This window comes from Somniosus microcephalus, chromosome 24 (genome assembly GCF_052327205.1).
Source record: "Somniosus microcephalus isolate GS21.2 chromosome 24, FLI_Smic_1.0, whole genome shotgun sequence".
Lineage (NCBI taxonomy): Eukaryota > Metazoa > Chordata > Chondrichthyes > Squaliformes > Somniosidae > Somniosus > Somniosus microcephalus.
In genome coordinates this window covers 2,474,996-2,497,066 of record NC_141010.1, presented here as the reverse complement: position 1 = coordinate 2,497,066, position 22,071 = coordinate 2,474,996, and the positions used below count along the sequence as shown (strand labels likewise).

Sequence of the window (22,071 nt, the reverse complement as noted above, 5' to 3'; positions counted from 1 at the left end):
AATTTAACTCCTTTTATCTATTACATTTTCTAAAATGGTGTACCCATTTCTGTTCACTTTGATATGCCTATCCTCATTATTAGACTTTAGTACAACTCACCTCCCGCTATTGTAAGAGCTAATTTTGTGATCCTGTGCACCAAGTGCAGAGCTGCACTTGCAGGGGGCATAGGTTGGAGAATTGGGGCTACAATGTCACAGGCCTTTCTCCCACCGGTACTCCCTGTGTGTGTGTTACTCCCCGCTGGGAGCCTGGCACTGCAGAACTACCCTTATACTCTCCAAACTGTGGAATTACTCCCAGTGTTAACTCATGGGATTCCACAGTATATTTAATCCAGTTGTTAAAAAGGCAGAGAGGTATTGAGTGTGGGTGCGTTAAATGTTCAGATGGAACACTACTGATGGAGAATGAATCCTCTAAACCTTATTTACACTCAGACCTGTAAATACAACATTACCAACTGAAGCAAGGGAGGTGTTAAAGAATCTCAGAGATTACAGCAGAGAATGAAGCCAGCCCGCTGGTGTGCACTCTTCAACTGGGAGGTGGCCAGCCCGCTGGTGTGCACTCTTCAACTGGGAGGTGGCCAGCCCGCTGGTGTGCACTCTTCAACTGGGAGGCGGGACGCGACACAACAGATCCAGGATCCGCTGAACAGATTCGATTAGATTCTATATTAGCTCATGATAGATCCGCGCTTTGCCTCCTCCTGCACAATTTCTCCAAATCTGTCTAAATTTGTAAGACATCTGTCTTTGATGCAGTTATTTACAGCTGCAGCGTTCTGTTACAGTGACTAATGTTCCAAAAAAAGCTTCATAGAGCAGCATTGCTCACTAATAGAGAATCAGGAGAAAGCTGCCTGCTCTATGCCAAGCCCTACTCCATAACATATTTTATACACGACTACTGAAGGTGGAATTACAGATTGGCTCTGCTATATTTTCTGACGGCAGGCATAGAATCGTAGAAACTCACGGCACAGGAGACCATTCGGCCCATCGTGCCTATGCTGGCTCTTTGAACGAGCCGTCGTGCTCAGTCCCACAGCCCCGCTCTTTGTCCGTAACCCTGTCAGTTCCTCATCCTCCAGAACCGTCCAACTCCCTTTTAAAATTATTGCTGGAATCAGCTTCCGCCACCTTTTCAGGTCGAGCGTTCCCGATCCCGAAACTCTCTGAGTGAAAACATTTCTCCTCCTCTCCCCTCTACATCTGTTGCCAATGATTTTGAATCTGACCTCTGGTTATTGACCCACTCGCCAGAGCGAATAGTTTTTCTCCATCTACTCGATCAAAATCTCTCATCATCTCGAAAACCTCGATTAGGTCACCTCTTAACTAACCTTCCCTGTCCCAAGGAGATGGACTGGGTCTGTGAAGGTGAGCAGCTGTGGTGGCGGTGGAGAGTCAGTAAAGGTAGGCAGGTGTGGCGGGGGAGGGTCACTGAAGGTACGCAGGTATGAAAGAAAGACCTGCATTTAAATAGCAACTTTCACGAGAAAGGGAGGGTGTGAGAGCGGTTGGGTGGGTGGGTCAGTGAGAAAGGGAGAGTGTGAGAGCGGTCGGGTGGGTGGGTCAGTGAGAAAGGGAGGGTGTGAGAGCGGTCGGGTGGGTGGGTCAGTGAGAAAGGGAGGGTGTGAGAGCGGTCGGGTGGGTGGGTCAGTGAGAAAGGGAGAGTGTGAGAGCGGTCGGGTGGGTGGGTCAGTGAGAAAGGGAGAGTGTGAGAGCGGTCGGGTGGGTGGGTCGGTGAGAAAGGGAGGGTGTGAGAGCGGTCGGGTGGGTGGGTCAGTGAGAAAGGGAGGGTGTGAGAGCGGTCGGGTGGGTGGGTCAGTGAGAAAGGGAGGGTGTGAGAGCGGTCGGGTGGGTGGGTCGGTGAGAAAGGGAGGGTGTGAGAGCGGTCGGGTGGGTGGGTCGGTGAGAAAGGGAGGGTGTGAGAGCGGTCGGGTGGGTGGGTCAGTGAGAAAGGGAGAGTGTGAGAGCGGTCGGGTGGGTGGGTCGGTGAGAAAGGGAGAGTGTGAGAGCGGTCGGGTGGGTGGGGTCAGTGAGAAAGGGAGAGTGTGAGAGCGGTCGGGTGGGTGGGTCGGTGAGAAAGGGAGGGTGTGAGAGCGGTCGGGTGGGTGGGTCGGTGAGAAAGGGAGAGTGTGAGAGCGGTCGGGTGGGTGGGTCAGTGAGAAAGGGAGTGTGAGAGCGGTCGGGTGGGTGGGGTCAGTGAGAAAGGGAGAGTGTGAGAGCGGTCGGGTGGGTGGGTCAGTGAGAAAGGGAGTGTGAGAGCGGTCGGGTGGGTGGGTCAGTGAGAAAGGGAGTGTGAGAGCGGTCGGGTGGGTGGGTCAGTGAGAAAGGGAGGGTGTGAGAGCGGTCGGGTGGGTGGGTCAGTGAGAAAGGGAGAGTGTGAGAGCGGTCGGGTGGGTGGGGTCGGTGAGAAAGGGAGAGTGTGAGAGCGGTCGGGTGGGTGGGTCGGTGAGAAAGGGAGGGTGTGAGAGCGGTCGGGTGGGTGGGTCGGTGAGAAAGGGAGGGTGTGAGAGCGGTCGGGTGGGTGGGTCGGTGAGAAAGGGAGAGTGTGAGAGCGGTCGGGTGGGTGGGTCGGTGAGAAAGGGAGAGTGTGAGAGCGGTCGGGTGGGTGGGTCGGTGAGAAAGGGAGGGTGTGAGAGCGGTCGGGTGGGTGGGTCGGTGAGAAAGGGAGAGTGTGAGAGCGGTCGGGTGGGTGGGTCGGTGAGAAAGGGAGGGTGTGAGAGCGGTCGGGTGGGTGGGTCAGTGAGAAAGGGAGAGTGTGAGAGTGGTCGGGTGGGTGGGTCAGTGAGAAAGGGAGAGTGTGAGAGCGGTCGGGTGGGTGGGTCAGTGAGAAAGGGAGAGTGTGAGAGCGGTCGGGTGGGTGGGTCAGTGAGAAAGGGAGAGTGTGAGAGCGGTCGGGTGGGTGGGTCAGTGAGAAAGGGAGAGTGTGAGAGCGGTCGGGTGGGTGGGTCAGTGAGAAAGGGAGAGTGTGAGAGCGGTCGGGTGGGTGGGGTCGGTGAGAAAGGGAGAGTGTGAGAGCGGTCAGGTGGGTGGGGTCAGTGAGAAAGGGAGAGTGTGAGAGCGGTCGGGTGGGTGGGTCGGTGAGAAAGGGAGAGTGTGAGAGCGGTCGGGTGGGTGGGTCAGTGAGAAAGGGAGAGTGTGAGAGCGGTCGGGTGGGTGGGTCGGTGAGAAAGGGAGAGTGTGAGAGCGGTCGGGTGGGTGGGTCGGTGAGAAAGGGAGGGTGTGAGAGCGGTCGGGTGGGTGGGTCAGTGAGAAAGGGAGGGTGTGAGAGCGGTCGGGTGGGTGGGTCAGTGAGAAAGGGAGAGTGTGAGAGCGGTCGGGTGGGTGGGTCAGTGAGAAAGGGAGAGTGTGAGAGCGGTCGGGTGGGTGGGTCGGTGAGAAAGGGAGAGTGTGAGAGCGGTCGGGTGGGTGGGTCAGTGAGAAAGGGAGAGTGTGAGAGCGGTCGGGTGGGTGGGTCGGTGAGAAAGGGAGAGTGTGAGAGCGGTCGGGTGGGTGGGGTCAGTGAGAAAGGGAGGGTGTGAGAGCGGTCGGGTGGGTGGGTCAGTGAGAAAGGGAGGGTGTGAGAGCGGTCGGGTGGGTGGGGTCAGTGAGAAAGGGAGTGTGAGAGCGGTCGGGTGGGTGGGTCAGTGAGAAAGGGAGAGTGTGAGAGCGGTCGGGTGGGTGGGGTCAGTGAGAAAGGGAGGGTGTGAGAGCGGTCGGGTGGGTGGGTCAGTGAGAAAGGGAGAGTGTGAGAGCGGTCGGGTGGGTGGGTCAGTGAGAAAGGGAGGGTGTGAGAGCGGTCGGGTGGGTGGGTCAGTGAGAAAGGGAGAGTGTGAGAGCGGTCGGGTGGGTGGGTCGGTGAGAAAGGGAGAGTGTGAGAGCGGTCGGGTGGGTGGGTCAGTGAGAAAGGGAGAGTGTGAGAGCGGTCGGGTGGGTGGGTCAGTGAGAAAGGGAGGGTGTGAGAGCGGTCGGGTGGGTGGGGTCAGTGAGAAAGGGAGAGTGTGAGAGCGGTCGGGTGGGTGGGTCGGTGAGAAAGGGAGGGTGTGAGAGCGGTCGGGTGGGTGGGTCAGTGAGAAAGGGAGGGTGTGAGAGCGGTCGGGTGGGTGGGTCAGTGAGAAAGGGAGGGTGTGAGAGCGGTCGGGTGGGTGGGTCAGTGAGAAAGGGAGGGTGTGAGAGCGGTCGGGTGGGTGGGTCGGTGAGAAAGGGAGGGTGTGAGAGCGGTCGGGTGGGTGGGTCAGTGAGAAAGGGAGGGTGTGAGAGTGGTCGGGTGGGTGGGTCAGTGAGAAAGGGAGAGTGTGAGAGCAGTCGGGTGGGTGGGTCGGTGAGAAAGGGAGAGTGTGAGAGCGGTCGGGTGGGTGGGTCAGTGAGAAAGGGAGGGTGTGAGAGCGGTCGGGTGGGTGGGTCAGTGAGAAAGGGAGGGTGTGAGAGCGGTCGGGTGGGTGGGGTCAGTGAGAAAGGGAGGGTGTGAGAGCGGTCGGGTGGGTGAGTCGGTGAGAAAGGGAGGGTGTGAGAGCGGTCGGGTGGGTGGGTCAGTGAGAAAGGGAGGGTGTGAGAGTGGTCGGGTGGGTGGGTCAGTGAGAAAGGGAGAGTGTGAGAGCGGTCGGGTGGGTGGGTCGGTGAGAAAGGGAGAGTGTGAGAGCGGTCGGGTGGGTGGGTCGGTGAGAAAGGGAGAGTGTGAGAGCGGTCGGGTGGGTGGGATCGGTGAGAGCGGTCAGATGGGAGATTTTTGTGCCATATTTCTATGACTGCGCCCGGGACAGGAAGCAGCTCCCAGTGGAACACTCCTGTTATATGGCTATCACTGACCCTTTACATTCTCTCACACTGGCACCAATTTACTGCTATTTTGTGTTCACAAAAAGCTCTCCGACGTGCACACGTCCTATTACACACATCCGGGGAGTCCAGAACCAGGGGTCACAGTCTAAGGATAAGGGGTAAGCCATTTAGGACAGAAATGAGGAGGAATTTCTTCACCCAGAGAGTGGTGAACCTGTGGAATTCTCTACCACAGAAGGCAGTGGAGGCCAAATCATTAAATATATTCAAGAAGGAGTTGGATATATTTCTTAAGGCTAAAGGGATCAAGGGATATGGGGAGAAGGCAGGGACAGGGTACTGAATTTGGATGATCAGCCATGATCTCATTAAATGGCGCAGCAGGCTCGAGGGGCCGAATGGCCTACACCTGCTCCTATCTTCTATATGTTTCTATACTGTTCCTGCCTTTAGCTCAGGTGTGATCGGCACTTGTCCGCTGTATTTTCATGAATGGCGGTGTGTGTAAATAAGGCTTTGCTGGCCAGTGTATGTGGCTCAGCTGGCAATCCGCCCCAACCAAGGCTCACCATCACATCGCACTGCAACCTGTGTTGTTCTAATGAAAAAATTACCCATTTTTTAAGCCAACGGGAAGGTGGTCAATTGAGTGGGAGGAGGCTGGTGTGGAGCAGAGGGATTACTGAGACATGGCTGAAAGAAGGGCAGGAATGGCAGCTCAACATTCCTGGTTACAGGGTTTTCAGAGGAGATAGAGAGGGGGATAAAAAAGGAGGGGGTCGTAATATTGATTAAAGAAACAATTACAGTTGTGAGGAGGGAGGATATCTTAGAAAGGTCATCAAATGAGGCCCTATGGGTTGAACTGAAAAACAAAAAAGGGGCAATTACACTGCTGGGAGAGTACGATAGACCCCCGAACAGTCAGAGGGAGATAGAAGAGCAAATATGTAGGCAAATTTCTGAGACGTGTAAAAATGGGGCAGTAATAGTAGGGGATTTCAACTTCCCTAATATTAACTGGGATAAAATGAGTGTGAAAGGTATAGAGGAAGCAGAATTCTTAAAATGCATTCAGGAGAACTTTTTTAGCCAGTATGTAGCGAGCCCAGCAAGAGAGGGCGCGGTTCTGGACCTAGTTTTAGGGAATGAAGCTGGGCAGGTGGAAGGGGTATCAGTGGGAGAGCATATTGGTGGTAGTGATCATAATTCAGTTAGTTATGGAAAAGGATCAAGATAGATCAGGAATAAAAGTTCTCAATTGGGGAAAAGCTAATTTTACTAAGCTGGGACGTGATTTAGCCAATAGCAAGATACTGCGGATACTGGAAATCTGAAATAACAGCAGAAAGTACTGGAAACACTCAGCAGGTCAGGCAGCATCGAGGAGAGGAGAAACAGAGTTAACGTTTCGGGTCGAGGACCCTTGAAACATTGACTCTGTTTCTCACTCCTCGATGCTGCCTGACCTGCTGAGTGTTTCCAGCACTTTCTGCTGTTATTTGTGATTTAGCCAAAGTGGACTGGAGACAGAAACTTGAAGGTAAATCAGTGTCAGAGCAGTGGGAGGCATTCAAGGAGGAGATAGTGAGGGTTCAGAGCAAGTATGTTCCCTTAAAGAAAAAGGGTGGGACTAACAAATCTAGAGCTCCCTGGATGTCAAGGGGCATACAGGGTAGGATAAAGGAAAAAAGGGAAGCTTATGACAGATACCGAGGGCTCAATACTGCAGAAACCCTACAGGGGTATAGAAATTGCACTCAGGGAGGAGGAGTGTGAAATATTAGATGAACTAAACATAGTGAAAGAGGAAGTATTAAGGGGTTTAGCATTTTTGAAAGTGGATAAATCCCCAGGCCCGGATGAAATGTATCCCAGACTGTTAAGACAAGTAAGAGAGGAAATAGCAGAGGCTCTGACCATCATTTTCCAATCCTCTCTGGCTACAGGTGTGGTGCCGGAGGACTGGTAACGTGGTACCTTTGTTTAAAAAGGGAGAAAGGGATAGACCGAGTAATTACAGGCCAGTCAGCCTAACCTCAGTGGTGGAAAAATTATTGGAAAAAATTCTGAGGGACAGGATAAATCTTAATTTAGAAAGTCATGGATTAATCAGGGGCAGTCAGCGTGGATTTGTTAAGGGAAGGTCATGTCTGACTAACTTGATTGAATTTTTTGAGGAGGTAACAAGGAGGGTCGATGAGGGTAGTGCGTTTGATGTAGTCTATATGGATTTTAGCAAGGCTTTTCATAAGGTCCCGCATGGCAGACTGGTCATAAAAGTAAAAGTCCATGAGGTCCCGCATGGCAGACTGGTCATAAAAGTAAAAGTCCATGGAATCCAAGGCAAAGTGGCAAGTTGGATCCAATATTGGCTCAGAGGCAGGAAACAAAGGGTAATGGTCGAAGGGTGTTTTTGTGACTGGAAGGTTGTTTCCAGTGGGGTTCCGCAGGGCTCAGTACTGGGTCCTTTGCTGTTGGTATATATCAATGACAGAGTTAACGATTCAGGTCGATGACCCTTCGTCAGAAGCATCATCGACCTGAAACGTTAACTCTGTTTCTCTCTCCACAGATGCTGCCTGACCTGCTGAGTATTTCCAGCATTTTCTGTTTTTATTTCAGATTTCCAGCATCCGCAGTGTTTTGCTTTTGTATAGGAAGGATGTGATTGCACTAGAGAGGGTGCAGAGGAGATTTATGAGGATGTTGCCTGGGCTGGGAAATTTTAGCTATGAGGAAAGATTGGATAGGCTGGGGTTGTTTTCTTTGGAACAGAGGAGGCTGAGGGGAGACCTAATAAAAGTGAATAAAATGATGAGTGGCCCAGATAGAGTGGATAGGAAGGACCTATTTCCCTTAGCAGAGAGGTCAATAACCAGGGGGCAGAGATTGAAACTAATTGGTAGACGGATTAGAGGGGAGTTGAGGAGAAATTCTTTCACCCGGATGGGGTGGGGGTCTGGAACTCACTGCCTGAAAGGGTGGTAGAGGCAGAAACCCTCATCACATTTAAAAAGTACTTGGATATACACCTGAAGTGCCGGAACCTACAGGGCTACGGACCAAGAGCTGGAGAGTGGGATTAGGCTGGAGAGCTTTTTGTCGGCCTGCACGGACAAGATGGGCCGAATGGCCTCCTTCTGTGCTGTAAATTTCTATGATTCTATGAATGGCCTGTTTCTCTGCTGTAAATGCTATGTAACTTTACGACTGATGAGTCTGTCTGTAGAACCAGTCGCCCAAGTCTGTTGTGTGGATGCTGTAGGGTCTTATGACCCCACAGACAGGGAAACTTTACCGAGCTGGCACTAGATGACTCAGTGTGAATCGTGTCCTTTTGAACTCAGCATGAGAAAAACAGGATTTCACTTTGACAATTAAAGTGATGAAAATTCAGATTCTAATCGAGCATCTGGGTGATAAAGAGAATGACTCAGATACCTGGGTGTGTGCTGATGCTGGTGGAGAGCTGCCAAAGGACCCCACAGCATCACAAGCTACTGAAAGTCACTGAGTAAAAAGGAGGTTCTTACAAACAACAACAATCTCCCCTCCCGTGGGGCTGCACACTGTATTCCCACTGCAAGGGTCAGAGAGACACAATCAGACATTTCCCTGCGTGCTGCCGTGCACTCCCCCTGGTTTCCTGTATATTCCCCAGTGTGCACAGGTGTCAACAGACTGGGGAAAGTGCAGTGAGAGTGAAGTGTTGGCATGCTTACTGAGCTGGCTTCCCAGTCACGTGTGTGCAGCAACATTCCTGATGCCAGGTGGCATGGCTATCTTTATATGACTGCTTTCTCTCTCTGTCACTGCTATTCTCTTCATTCTTTTCTGTCACTTTCCGATCTTCTGTTTCTTCCTATTTCAGTTTCTCTATCTCTATCTTTCACTTTTCAGCTCCCCCATCACTCTAAGGCTGCAAAGCTGCAAAAACTGCCCTGTTTGAAGCATGAGTCAAACACCATTTTGTGCCTTTGGCAGTACAAAGGCAGATCCAGTCACTCCCTCTCTGGTCCACATTGCGGGACCTGGGCCTTACGTCATCAGGCGTTACTCACTGTACTCTCACTGGATCGCGGGGAGATATGATCCAAGGCTGAGAGGTATAAGTGGTGCAGCTGTGAGCACTCAGACTGGGAGCTCAGACTAGAGACACCCTCTGCTCGGAAGCCACCTTCAGATTAATATTGGGGCCACAGGATTGAAATGACCAAGCCTCCAGTGAGACTGGAAAAAAGCAAAAACTATGCCCCCATGGAGCAATAGGACAGACTCCCAGTAACAGTAGCTGATTACCTTCTTCAAAGGGCAGGTGCAAAACTATCTGGTTGGAAACAGGACAAGGAATAGGTACAGACTGAGATTTGCAAATACTCAAGTGCCGAGACAATGTTGGGGCAATGACAGTCACTGTGCTGGGACAATGAGTCGCTGTGCTGGGACAATGAGTCCCTGTGCTGGGGCAATGAGTCCCTGTGCTGGGGCAATGAGTCCCTGTGCTGGGGCAATGAGTCCCTGTGCTGGGACAATGACAGTCCCTGTGCTGGGACAATGAGTCCCTGTGCTGGGACAATGAGTCCCTGTGCTGGGGCAATGAGTCCCTGTGCTGGGACAATGAGTCCCTGTGCTGGGGCAATGAGTCCCTGTGCTGGGGCAATGAGTCCCTGTGCTGGGACAATGACAGTCCCTGTGCTGGGACAATGAGTCCCTGTGCTGGGACAATGAGTCCCTGTGCTGGGGCAATGAGTCCCTGTGCTGGGGCAATGAGTCCCTGTGCTGGGACAATGAGTCCCTGTGCTGGGGCAATGAGTCCCTGTGCTGGGGCAATGAGTCCCTGTGCTGGGACAATGAGTCCCTGTGCTGGGGCAATGAGTCCCTGTGCTGGGACAATGAGTCCCTGTGCTGGGACAATGAGTCCCTGTGCTGGGGCAATGAGTCCCTGTGCTGGGACAATGAGTCGCTGTGCTGGGACAATGACAGTCGCTGTGCTGGGGCAATGACAGTCGCTGTGCTGGGGCAATGACAGTCGCTGTGCTGGGGCAATGAGTCGTGGGACAATGACAGTCGTTGTGCTGGGACAATGAGTCCCTGTGCTGGGGCAATGAGTCCCTGTGCTGGGACAATGACAGTCGCTGTGCTGGGGCAATGAGTCCCTGTGCTGGGGCAATGACAGTCGCTGTGCTGGGACAATGACAGTCGCTGTGCTGGGGCAATGACAGTCGCTGTGCTGGGGCAATGACAGTCGCTGTGCTGGGGCAATGACAGTCGCTGTGCTGGGACAATGACAGTCGCTGTGCTGGGGCAATGAGTCGCTGTGCTGGGACAATGAGTCGTTGTGCTGGGACAATGACAGTCGCTGTGCTGGGACAATGACAGTCGCTGTGCTGGGACAATGACAGTCGCTGTGCTGGGACAATGAGTCGCTGTGCTGGGGCAATGAGTCCCTGTGCTGGGGCAATGACAGTCGCTGTGCTGGGGCAATGAGTCCCTGTGCTGGGGCAATGACAGTCGTTGTGCTGGGACAATGAGTTGCTGTGTTGGGGCCTGGGGAAGAGTTCTTTTGCAGAGGACAAGAATCCAGAGTTAACTAGGGGAGACAGTGAGGGTGATTAATATTCAGAGTTTACTTGATTCCTCCTGGGGATCAGTAAGTATTTATACTGAGTGGGATAGAGCCCATGATAAGGGTAGATTGTACATGGGCTGTGGAAGGAGTGTGTTTGATAGGCTGCATCGTGCTCTCCTGCATTCTTCCTTGGCGTTTAGTGAAACGTGAAAGCCCCTCCTTTTAGAAAAGGAACACAGGTCTTAAGAGATGGCAGAGGAGAAGTCTGCAACATGAAAATCAGTGTTTTATTAAACTGGTCCACCTGTGACCACCTCTGCACGCTGTAAGTGGAAATTTACAAGTATTTCAAACTAAAATTCTCACCACCATCAACTCCGACTTAAATTCAAACTCACTGTTTCCTTCACACCGGCTGTTAATCCAGAAACATGGTGCAGATTGTTTAAGTATACAGGAACACTTAGCACTAGTGGAAACAGCTGGACAATGAATTACTATCTCCTGTTAAAATTGCATGGACCTGAATATCAGGCGTTGCATATATCAATTCAATTCAATTTTATTTGCCATATGTAACCAGTACAAGTACGAGTACAATGGAATGCTTACTCCCCGTAGGGACACGTCAGCTATTTTTACAGCGCCGTGCCCGTCTTGTGCCACTGTCCGCGGCGAATTACTGTCCGCGGCGAATTTCTGCCCCATAATGTTTTAATGTAGCCATTTTGGTGATTTTTTTTCTCACCAACATGAAGGACATCGTTGCTGAGAACAGAGCTCAGCTGTCCTCGTGACCCCTCAGAACTAATCAGTGCTCAGTTATGGACAACTTAGTGCTTTGTACTTGCACTCACTAGGAACTGAGCTAAGAGCAGTAAAGTCTCATTTGTACATGATATTTGACATTAAATCTGGATGAGCCAGAAGCAATGGACCACAGACCAATATCTCACAAGACTGACCCCAGTGGCTCCTGAAATCACAGAAAGATCAGGAGAAATTGCGCAGGGCAGCAGTGGGAAGGTACTTTGGTTTCCTTTATCATTTTAATTTTTCTGTATTGTGTGTCTGACTTTGGGAGCGAAGAGGTGACTTTTAATAATATGTTTCATGGCAATTCATTCCCTGCAAAAAAATAGGGATTACATGATAATCATTGAATACAAGCCCCAGGTTTATGCAACCTGTCCTCACAATTTAACCCTTTCAGCCCCGGTATCATTCTGGTGAATCTGCGCTGCTCCCCCTCCGAGGCCAATATATCCTTCCTGAGGGGCGGGGCCCGGAACTGAACCCAGTTACTCCAGATGATGTTGTCATGGAGTTCCCAATCCCAGCAGGATTACACTGGATTGATAGGCAGACCCGATCCCAGCAGGATCACACTGGATTGATAGGCAGACCCGATCCCAGCAGGATTACACTGGATTGATAGGCAGACCCGATCCCAGCAGGATCACACTGGATTGATAGTCAGACCCGATCCCAGCAGGCTCACACTGGATTGATAAGCAGACCCGATCCCAGCAGGATCACACTGGATTGATAAGCAGACCCGATCCCAGCAGGATTACACTGGATTGATAGTCAGACCCGATCCCAGCAGGATTACACTGGATTGATAGTCAGACCTGATCCCAGCAGGATCATACTGGATTGATAGTCAGACCCGATCCCAGCAGGCTCACACTGGATTGATAGTCAGACCTGATCCCAGCAGGCTCACACTGGATTGATAGGCAGACCCGATCCCAGCAGGATTACACTGGATTGATAGGCAGACCCGATCCCAGCAGGATTACACTGGATTGATAGGCAGACCCGATCCCAACAGGATCACACTGGATTGATAGTCAGACCTGATCCCAGCAGGATTACACTGGATTGATAGGCAGACCCGATCCCAGCAGGATTACACTGGATTGATAGTCAGACCTGATCCCAGCAGAATCACACTGGGTGATTAGGCAGACCCGATCCCAGCAGGATTACACTGGATTGATAGTCAGACCCGATCCCAGCAGGATTACACTGGATTGATAGTCAGACCCGATCCCAGCAGGATCACACTGGATTGATAGTCAGACCCAATCCCAGCAGAATCACACTGGGTGATTAGGCAGACCTGATCCCAGCAGGATCACACTGGATTGATAGTCAGACCCGATCCCAGCAGGATCTCACTGGATTGATAGGCAGACCTGATCCCAGCAGGATCACACTGGATTGATAGGCAGACCTGATCCCAGCAGGATCACACTGGATTGATAGGCAGACCTGATCCCAGCAGGATCACACTGGATTGATAGGCAGACCCGATCCCAGCAGAATCACACTGGATTGATAGTCAGACCTGATCCCAGCAGGATCATACTGGATTGATAGGCAGACCTGATCCCAGCAGGATTACACTGGATTGATAGGCAGACCTGATCCCAGCAGGATCACACTGGATTGATAGGCAGACCCGATCCCAGCAGCACTGTTCTCATTCTTCAGTCAGGAAGCCACAGTACTGCAGGTTCCATCTAAAGGAGGAAAGCTGCTGGGAGTAGGAGCTGAATCAAAATCCAGTGCTTCTGCTGGGAGTGGGAACTCCATGGCAAGCCGGTCTCTCCTGCATAGAATATATAAGTTGTGTACAGTGAAGATGTATTTGTCTGACCTGTGCACAGCTTGTAGAAGCCTTGAGTCGTACCAGAAAGCCATTTAATTTAACAAACCCGCCTTAATTAATCTGAAACCGAGAGAAGTGACTCACGAGCTTAAAGCCTAATCAACATGATGTGAAGTAATCTGACCCTGTGGTTGAGGATATTGCTTCTTCCCTCTCCCTACTAAAACACGCACAGTCCAAATGGTGTTGTGGCTTTGGGTTCAATGAGTAAAGCATACAGATATCTATCACAATGTTCTTACATTTACGGGTAATATAAATGTCAAGAGATCTCCAGCAGATGAAAGCGACTGTTAAAATCACCTTTGTGGATACTTGTTACTTTCTGTCTCATTTTAATAAAATAAATAGATAAGAGAGTTCAGAAAAACCGGTGTGAAACAGCCTCCTTTGAACAGGAAAAGGACTCTGGCACTTTGATCCACATTAACACTTCGGTTACTGGGCTTCAATGCAGCTTTGCAGAATCATTCCTGCAAACTCTTTGCAAAATATCTTTTCGTGATAAATAGATGGGAACAAACGTCGATATAAACCGGAAAAAATTCAGAGAAAAAGTTTTTTTTAATGTATTTCCTGCATCGAGTGAAAATCTTTAGGGGTTGTGTTGTAGAGTGAGAACTCCTAGAAACTGTAAAAGGGTTAAAATACCATGGGCAGAGGTGTGGCAGAATTTAGTATTTTTATCTCTTGTTACTGCTGCCTGTCTGGAACTATAATATTACGCTTTGGCAGATCGGACATGGGTGATTTTACTTGATGTGCGGAGTTAACCCTTACACTATCGCAGTCCAACATTTAGGCTGATACAACGTGGTATTTCACAATTGTGTCGCAGCTTATTTGTGGACGACACTTAATTCCCTGATGTTTCACACAGAACTATTTGCTTTTTCATTATCTAATAGCTGAACATTCTAAAAATATCCCCACTGTGATGTGATCCATACAATCCAACTGGAATAACTCCCGATAGGTGAGGTCCATGTATGAACACAGTGTGTGCTGATATTATGCACCTGAATGCGTGACTGGTGTTAATCCATTTAACTCAGTAAAAATAGCACACACAGGAATGTAATACAAGCTCTTTAAGCATTTGACTTGACCGTTGCCTATCGGAAGCTCTAACCTAAAGTCTCAAAATATTGATTTCATTCTCCGAGTTGAATTCTAAAATGATTAGCATATGTCTGTAAATGCATTTGTATAAATTGTAAAGCATTCTTTGATTTTAAAAATCCTGCAGCACTCGTAGGATTTCAAACAGGACAAACTGTAACATAAGAGAAAAATCTAGGTCCGAATATTAAAACGGAGAGCGCACTGAACACAGAATACAAGGAATGAAGCAGCTTCCGAGTTTCCTATTAGACTGAAATGAGAAATGTTTTGCACTAGGAGCTGATGAATGTTTAATATAATTTACCCTTCGTTTTCCAGATTTGCTCTTTGGTGGAGAACGGCATTCTTCATTTTAATTAGCATTAATTGAAATACTATTTTATTTCACTGCAATTTAATTTTTTGTTTAAAAGTGGGGCCATGTTGATGAAACTGAAGTTGGTGAATCTTTAACAAAACTTAAGTAAGAATAAGTGAGTAATGTTCTGACATTCTCAAAAAATATCACGACAGTAAATGGAGTCTCAAATCCTTCAGATGCTGAAAATCCTCAATGAATGCTTAAATTTACAGTGAAATGTTAACATTACATTACATTAATGACAGTGTCTGTACATTAAATGTACACAGCTCTATAGACAGTGTCTGTAGGTTATGGTGTACAGAGTAGTAATTTGATCAACATAATACATTTTTTAAAATTCGCTACAAAAATATCACTTTTTTTCTCGAAAGAACAAGTCCCAAAAAGTTTTAAAACTCCAACCAAGAGGCATTCTTCAATTGTACAGATAGCTCCAACAGTCCAGCAATTGCTAACTCTACGGCAGTCAGTTATTGGAGTTCTAGTTCTGGAAAGGTACAAGCAACAACAGGACAGGCTACACTGCCATTTATGAAAACAAGAGCACAATGCAGACACCAGTGTGTCAAAATCCTCGGCTTCATGTGCAGGAACTGGTGGGCGTCAGAAGCCAGCTTACTTACAATGACTAAAATAAAGCGTCTAAGTTCTTACCAATAAATTTTTGAGGCATTGAGCTTTTCCGTTTGGCGACATTGCTAGCGAGCCTGTCCAGGACCAGAGCTCTCTCGGATCCCATCTCTGCCTTCAGGCTGTGCTGTCGAACTTCTTCAGTCTCTGCTAAAAGAGAAAAAAAAAATCAACAGAATAACATGAGGTTTCACCTCTGAGTAGAGTTTGTGTGGCAAGTGGAAGGAAGCTCTGACGTAATGACTTGCCAGCACTGAGGGTACTGGCTATGACCAGTTGGGGCATGGAGAGAGACCTTGTGGTTATCAAACTTATGCTGGAGATGTACTGATATCAGTATGCTTTCACCAATGTAGGAAGTAACTGATCAAAACTGGGATGGGGTGAAAAGAGGAGACAAGAAGGTGAAAAGAACACTTGCCAAATCAGCATTAAATTCTGTAATTCTGACTCATCCTGCTAACAGACTCTGGGTAAACACTGAATATTTCTGTTTTAAAATAAGACAGTTCCTTTAATCTGGTGAAAATGTACCAGCTACAATAATGGTAATGCTGGAGAGTTTTATAATTTATACAGCACTGTGCTATCTCCAGAAGAGCCTGTGTGGAACCTGTGCAGTCCCACAGGCTCTACATACTCAGGCAGCAACTCACATGAAGAGTTCCATTTATTTTCTACACTGGTCAGATTCCAGGATAACTAATGCCTGAATTTTAGAATGATGAATACATCTGAGAATGACTGGGATAACAACAGGAAATGCTGGAAACACTCAGCAGGTCAGGCAGCATCGAGGAGAGAGAAACAGAGTTAACGATTCGGGTCGAGGACCCTTCGTCAGGTTTACTTCGGTTCACTATCAATGACTGGGAATGGTCCAGGTGACATGCAGGAAGAATTCTGTCGCTGAAATTTCATTTAACAAAAATAGGAAAATTGCCCATTTTCCTTTGTATTTAATTCATGTTTTAAAGTTGTGCATTCTGTGATTTCATCAGCAGGGCATCACTACAGAGACAGACATTCCCGTATTTTGAGAAAAGCAGACGTTCAGCGTTTACTTTTGAAGTAATCTTTTTCTTTCCGGGATTTCCAACAACTGCAGCTTTTTGTTTCAGTTTATACTGTTGAAATTGTGTCTCCGTGCCCCAGGGATGGGCAATTCATACTGATGTCCCAGTGTTGTCCACATCCCAAGAACAAACAAAGATGTAAGCCTGCCATAGTGGCTGATAAAGCAGCAGGTCAGAGAGATCCGAGAATACACTTGCTTCCCGTGAGAAAACTTCCGGTAACAAACATCAGTTAACGTGCCTAAGGCATTAAGAATAAAGGGATATGGGGACCGGGGGTGGTCACACGGGATTAGGATACCGCTCGTGCGGAGGATCCCCAGCTATAATTATGGGGGATTTTAATTATCATATTAACTGGACAAATCAAATTGGGCAGAGCAGCCTTGAGGATGAGTTCATTGAGTGTATTAGGGATGGGTTTCTTGAGCAGTATGTAACTGAACCGACCAGGGGGCAGGCAACCTTAGATCTGGTCCTGTGTAACGAGACAGGATTAATTAAAAATGTCCTGGTAAAGGACCCCCTTGGAATGAGTGACCATAACATGGTTGACTTCCAAATTCAGTTGGAGGGTGAGAAGGTTGGATCTCAAACAAGCGTGCTGAGCTTGAATAAAGGAGACTATGAAGGTATGAGAGCGGAATTGATTAGAGTGGACTGGGAAAATAGATTAAAGGGTAAGATGGTACATGATCAGTGGTGTACATTTAAGGAGTTATTTTACAACTTCCAAAAAAAATATATTCCACTGAGGAAAAAAGGGTGTAAAAGAAAAGATAGCCATCCGTGGCTAAGTAAAGTAATTAAGGATAGAATCCGACTAAAAACAAGGGCACATAAGGTAGCCAAATCTAGTGGGAGGATGGAAGATTGGGACGTCTTTAAAAGACAGCAAAAAATAACTAAAAGATTGATTAAGAAAGGGAAGATAGATTATGAAAGTAAATTAGCAAAAAATATAAAAACAGACAGCAAAAGTTTCTATAGTTATATAAAAAGAAAAAGGGTGGCTAAAGTAAATGTTGGTCCCTTAGAGGATGAGACCGGGAAATTAATGGTGGGAAACATGGAGATGGCAAAAACGCTGAACAATTATTTTGTATCAGTCTTTACAGTAGAGGACACTAAGAATATCCCAACACTGGACAAACAGGGGGCTCTGGGGGGGGGGGAGGAGCTAAATACAATTAAAATCACTAAGGAAGTGGTACTTGGTAAAATAATGGGACTCAAGGTGGATAAATCCCCTGGACCTGATGGCTTGCATCCTAGGGTCTTGAGGGAAGTGGCAGTAGGGATTGTGGATGCATTGGTAATAATTTTCCAAAACTCCCTGGACTCAGCAAAGGTCCCGGCAGATTGGAAAACTGCTAATGTAACACCCTTATTTTAAAAGGGTAGTAGGCAGAAGGCTGGAAACTATAGACCTGTTAGCCTAACATCTGTGGTTGGTAAAATGTTAGAGTCCATTATTAAGGAGACAGTAACGGGACATTTGGATAAACATAATTTAATAGGACAAACTCAGCATGGTTTCATGAAGGGGAAGTCATGTTTGACAAATTTGCTTGAGTTTTATGAGGAAGTAACATACAGGGTGGATAAAGGGGAACCAGTGGACGTAGTGTATTTAGACTTCCAAAAGGCATTTGACAAGGTGCCACACAAAAGATTATTGCTCAAGATAAAAAATCACGGGATTGGGGGTAATATTCTGGCGTGGGTGGAGGATTGGCTCTCTAACAGGAAGCAGAGAGTTGGGATAAATGGTTCGTTCTCAGATTGGCAACCAGTAACTAGTGGTGTTCCGCAGGGGTCAGTGCTGGGTCCCCAACTCTTTACAATCTATATTAACGATTTGGAGGAGGGGACCGAGTGTAACATATCAAAGTTTGCAGATGATACAAAGATGGGACGGAAAGTAGTGAGTGAGGAGGACATTAAAAACCTGCAAAGGGACATAGACAGGCTAAGTAAGTGGGCAGAGATTTGGCAGATGGAATACAATACTGGAAAGTGTGAGGTTATGCACTTTGGCAGGAAAAATCATCGAGCAAGTTATTATCTTAATGGCAAGAAACTGGAAAGTACTGTAGTACAAAGGGATCTGGGGGTCCTGGTGCATGAAACTCAAAAGGTTAGTATGCAGGTGCAGCAAGTGATCAAGAAGGCCAATGGAATGTTGGCTTTTATTGCTAGGGGGATGGAATATAAAAACAGGGAGGTATTGCTGCAGTTGTACAAGGTATTGGTGAGACCGCACCTGGAATACTGCATACAGTTTTGGAGTCCATACTTAAGAAAAGACATACTTGCTCTCGAGTCAGTACAAAGAAGGTTCACTCGGTTAATCCCGGGGATGAGGGGGTGGTCATATGAGGAGAGGTTGAGTAGATTGGGACTCTACTCATTGGAGTTCAGAAGAATGAGAGGCGATCTTATTGAAACATATAAGATTGTGAAGGGGCTTGATCGGGTGGATGCGGTGAGGATGTTCCCAATGATGGGTGAAACTAGAACTAGGGGGCATAATCTTAGAATAAGGGGCTGCTCTTTCAAAACTGAGATGAGGAGAAACTTCTTCACTCAGAGGGTGGTAGGTTTGTGGGATTTGCTGCCCCAGAAAGCTGTGGAAGCTACATCATTAAATAAATTTAAAACAGAAATAGATAGTTTCCTAGAAGTAAAGGGAATTAAGGGTTACGGGGAGCGGGCAGGAAATTGGACATGAGTCTAGGTTCGGAATGGTCATGGCCCTGTGGGTAGTGGAGTGGGCCCAGGGGCCGTGTAGCCTGGTTCTGCTCCTACTGTGTTCTAATTCTGTGTTAGATTTCAGGAGATGGTTTTATTCCTGTTCCTGGCTGGGGTGGAGATCGCCTTTACAGAAGGTAAGTACTGTAGAAAATATAGGGACAGAGTGATCTTCTGGAAGAATTTCGATCGCCTAGATGGGTCGGAGAGGAATTTCCCAGATTTTTTTCTCCCAAATTGGCCATTGGGTTTTTTATCTGGTTTTTCGCTTCTCCCGGGAGATCACATGGGTTCGGGTGGATGGAGAGTGATAGAAGATTTGAGGTTAGGATCAGATCAGCCATGATCTTATTGAATGGTGGAGCAGGCTCGAGGGGCCGATTGGCCTACTCCTGCTCCTATTTCTTATGTTCTTATGTTCTTATGAATGAGTGATCATAATATGGTTGAATTCCAAATTCAGTTTGAGGGTGAGAGAGTTGGGTCTCAAACCAGCGTACTGAGCTTAAATAAAGGAGACTATGAAGGTATGAGAGTAGAATTGACTAAAGTGGACTGGGAAAACAGATTAAAGGGTAAGACGGTGCATGAGCAGTGGTGTACATTCAAGGAGATATTTCACATCTTTCAAGATAAATATATTCCACTGAGGAAAAAGGGGAGTAAAAGAAATGGAGAGCGAAGAAATTGACTCAGAGACTAAGGTCCTGAATTTAAACAAGGGGAATTATGATGCCATGAGACGGGAACTGAGTAGGTCTGATTGGACAACGTTCCTGAGAGGACTGGAGGTAGATAAACAATGGCAAACATTTAAAGATAGAATGACAAAATTGCAAAAATTGTTTATACCAATCTGGCATAAAAGGAAATCTAAAAAGGTGACTCAACCGTGGATAACAGGGGAAATTAGAGACAGCATAAAATCCAAAGATAGGGCGTATAAAATAGCCAAAAAAAGCGCCAGAGCGGAAGATTGGGAACAGTTTAAGATAGAGCAAAGGAGGGCAAAGGGCATGATCAAGAGGGGCAAAATAGCTTACGAAAACAAGCTGGCGGAAAATATAAAAACTAACTCCAAAAGCTTTTATAAATATATCAAAAGGAAAAGACTGGTGAAAACCAAAGTTGGTCCATTGCAGTCAGATACGGGGGAATATATAATGGGAAATAAGGAAATGGCAGATCAACTAAATGCATACTTTGGGTCAGTCTTTACGAAGGAAGACACAAAAAACCTCCCTGGGATATCGGGAAAAATAGGGACATTGGCAAAGGAGGAACTGACGCAAATCAATATCTCTAAGGATATGGTGTTAAGGAAGCTAAAGGGATTGAAGGTGGACAAATCCCCAGGGCCTGATAACATGCATCCTAGGGTACTGAAGGAGGTGGCCCTAGAGATAGCGGATGCACTAAGGATGATTTTTCAGAATTCATTAGACTCGGGAACAGTGCCGATGGATTGGAGGGTAGCTAACGTTACCCCACTATTCAAAAAGGGGGGTAGGGAAAAAGCAGGTAATTACAGACCTGTAAGCCTTACATCAGTTGTGGGCAAAATGCTGGAGTCCATCATTAAGGATGAAATAGCGGAGCACTTAGCAAATGGGGACAGGATAGGACAGAGTCAACATGGATTTACAAAGGGTAAATCGTGCTTGACTAATCTATTGGAATTTTTTGAGGGAGTAACTGGTAGAATAGATGGGGGAGAGCCAGTAGATGTGGTGTACCTGGACTTCCAAAAGGCCTTCGATAAGGTCCCACATAAAAGATTAGCATGGAAAATTGAGGCTCATGGGATAAAGGGGAAAGTTTTGGCGTGGATAGGGAACTGGCTGTCAGATAGAAAACAGAGAGTTGGAATAAACGGCTCATTTTCTGAATGGCAGGCAGTAACAAGTGGGGTACCACAGGGATCTGTCCTGGGCCCCCAGCTGTTCACAATTTACATTAATGACCTGGATCAGGGAGTCGGATGCAGCATTTCCAAATTTGCAGACGACACTAAACTAGGAGGTGGGGTGGGCTCAGAGGAAGAGACCAGGAAGCTCCAGAGCGATTTGGACAGACTGGGCGATTGGGCGGATAAATGGCAGATGCACTATAATGTGGACAAGTGCGAAGTTATCCACCTTGGGTGCAGGAACGGGAGGGCAAATTATTATTTAAATGGCAATAGATTGGGAGAGGGGGAAGTACAGAGAGACCTGGGTGTTCTTGTACACCAGTCACTGAAGGCGAGCATGCAGGTGCAACAGGCGGTCAAGAAGGCAAACGGTATGCTGGCCTTCATAGCAAAAGGGTTAGAATACAGGAACAGGGATACCTTGCTGCAGCTGTACAGGGCACTGGTGAGACCACACCTCGAGTACTGTGTACAGTTTTGGTCGCCTCATCTGAGGAAGGATGTTCTTGCCATGGAGGGGGTGCAGCGGCGATTCACCAGGCTGATACCAGGAATGGCGGGAATGACCTATGAGGAGAGACTATGTAGTTTAGGGATGTACACACTGGAGTTTAGAAGATTGAGAGGGGACCTCATAGAAGTGTATAAAATTCTGACAGGTCTAGACAGACTGGATGCAGAAGGAATGTTTCCCTTGGCGGGTGAGAACAGAACTAGAGGACATAATTTAAGGATAAGGGCTAAACCATTTAGGACAGAGATGAGGGGGAATTTCTTCACTCAGAGAGTGGTGAACCTGTGGAACTCATTGCCACAGAGGGCAGTGTACGCCAGCTCATTAAATATATTTAAGAGGGAATTAGATATATTTCTACGGGCAAAAGGGGTTAAGGGTTACGGAGAGAAGGCGGGGACGGGATACTGAATTAAAGGATCAGCCATGATCTCATTAAATGGCGGAGCAGGCACGAAGGGCCGAATGGCCTACTCCTGCTCCTATCTTCTATGTATCTATGTATCTATGTAAAAGACAGCCATCCGTGGCTTAGTAAAGTAATAAAGGATAGTATCCGACTGAAAACAAGGGCATATAAAGTAGCCAAATCTAGTGGGAGGATAGAAGATTGGGAAGCATTTAAAAGCCAGCAAACAATAACTAAAAGATTAATTAAGAAAGGGAAGATA

The 22,071-nt window shown here is 47.7% G+C and overlaps 1 protein-coding gene across 1 annotated transcript in view; it reads right to left on the bottom strand.

Moving 5' to 3' along the window:
- LOC147100955 (zinc finger protein Aiolos-like) overlaps positions 1–22,071 on the bottom strand; it is a 160,515-nt gene that overhangs the window by 6,084 nt on the left and 132,360 nt on the right. The window contains exon 6 of the mRNA XM_085966063.1: positions 15,169–15,294. Coding sequence (XP_085822189.1) covers positions 15,169–15,294 — 126 coding nt within the window. The remainder of the gene's footprint in view (positions 1–15,168; positions 15,295–22,071) is intronic.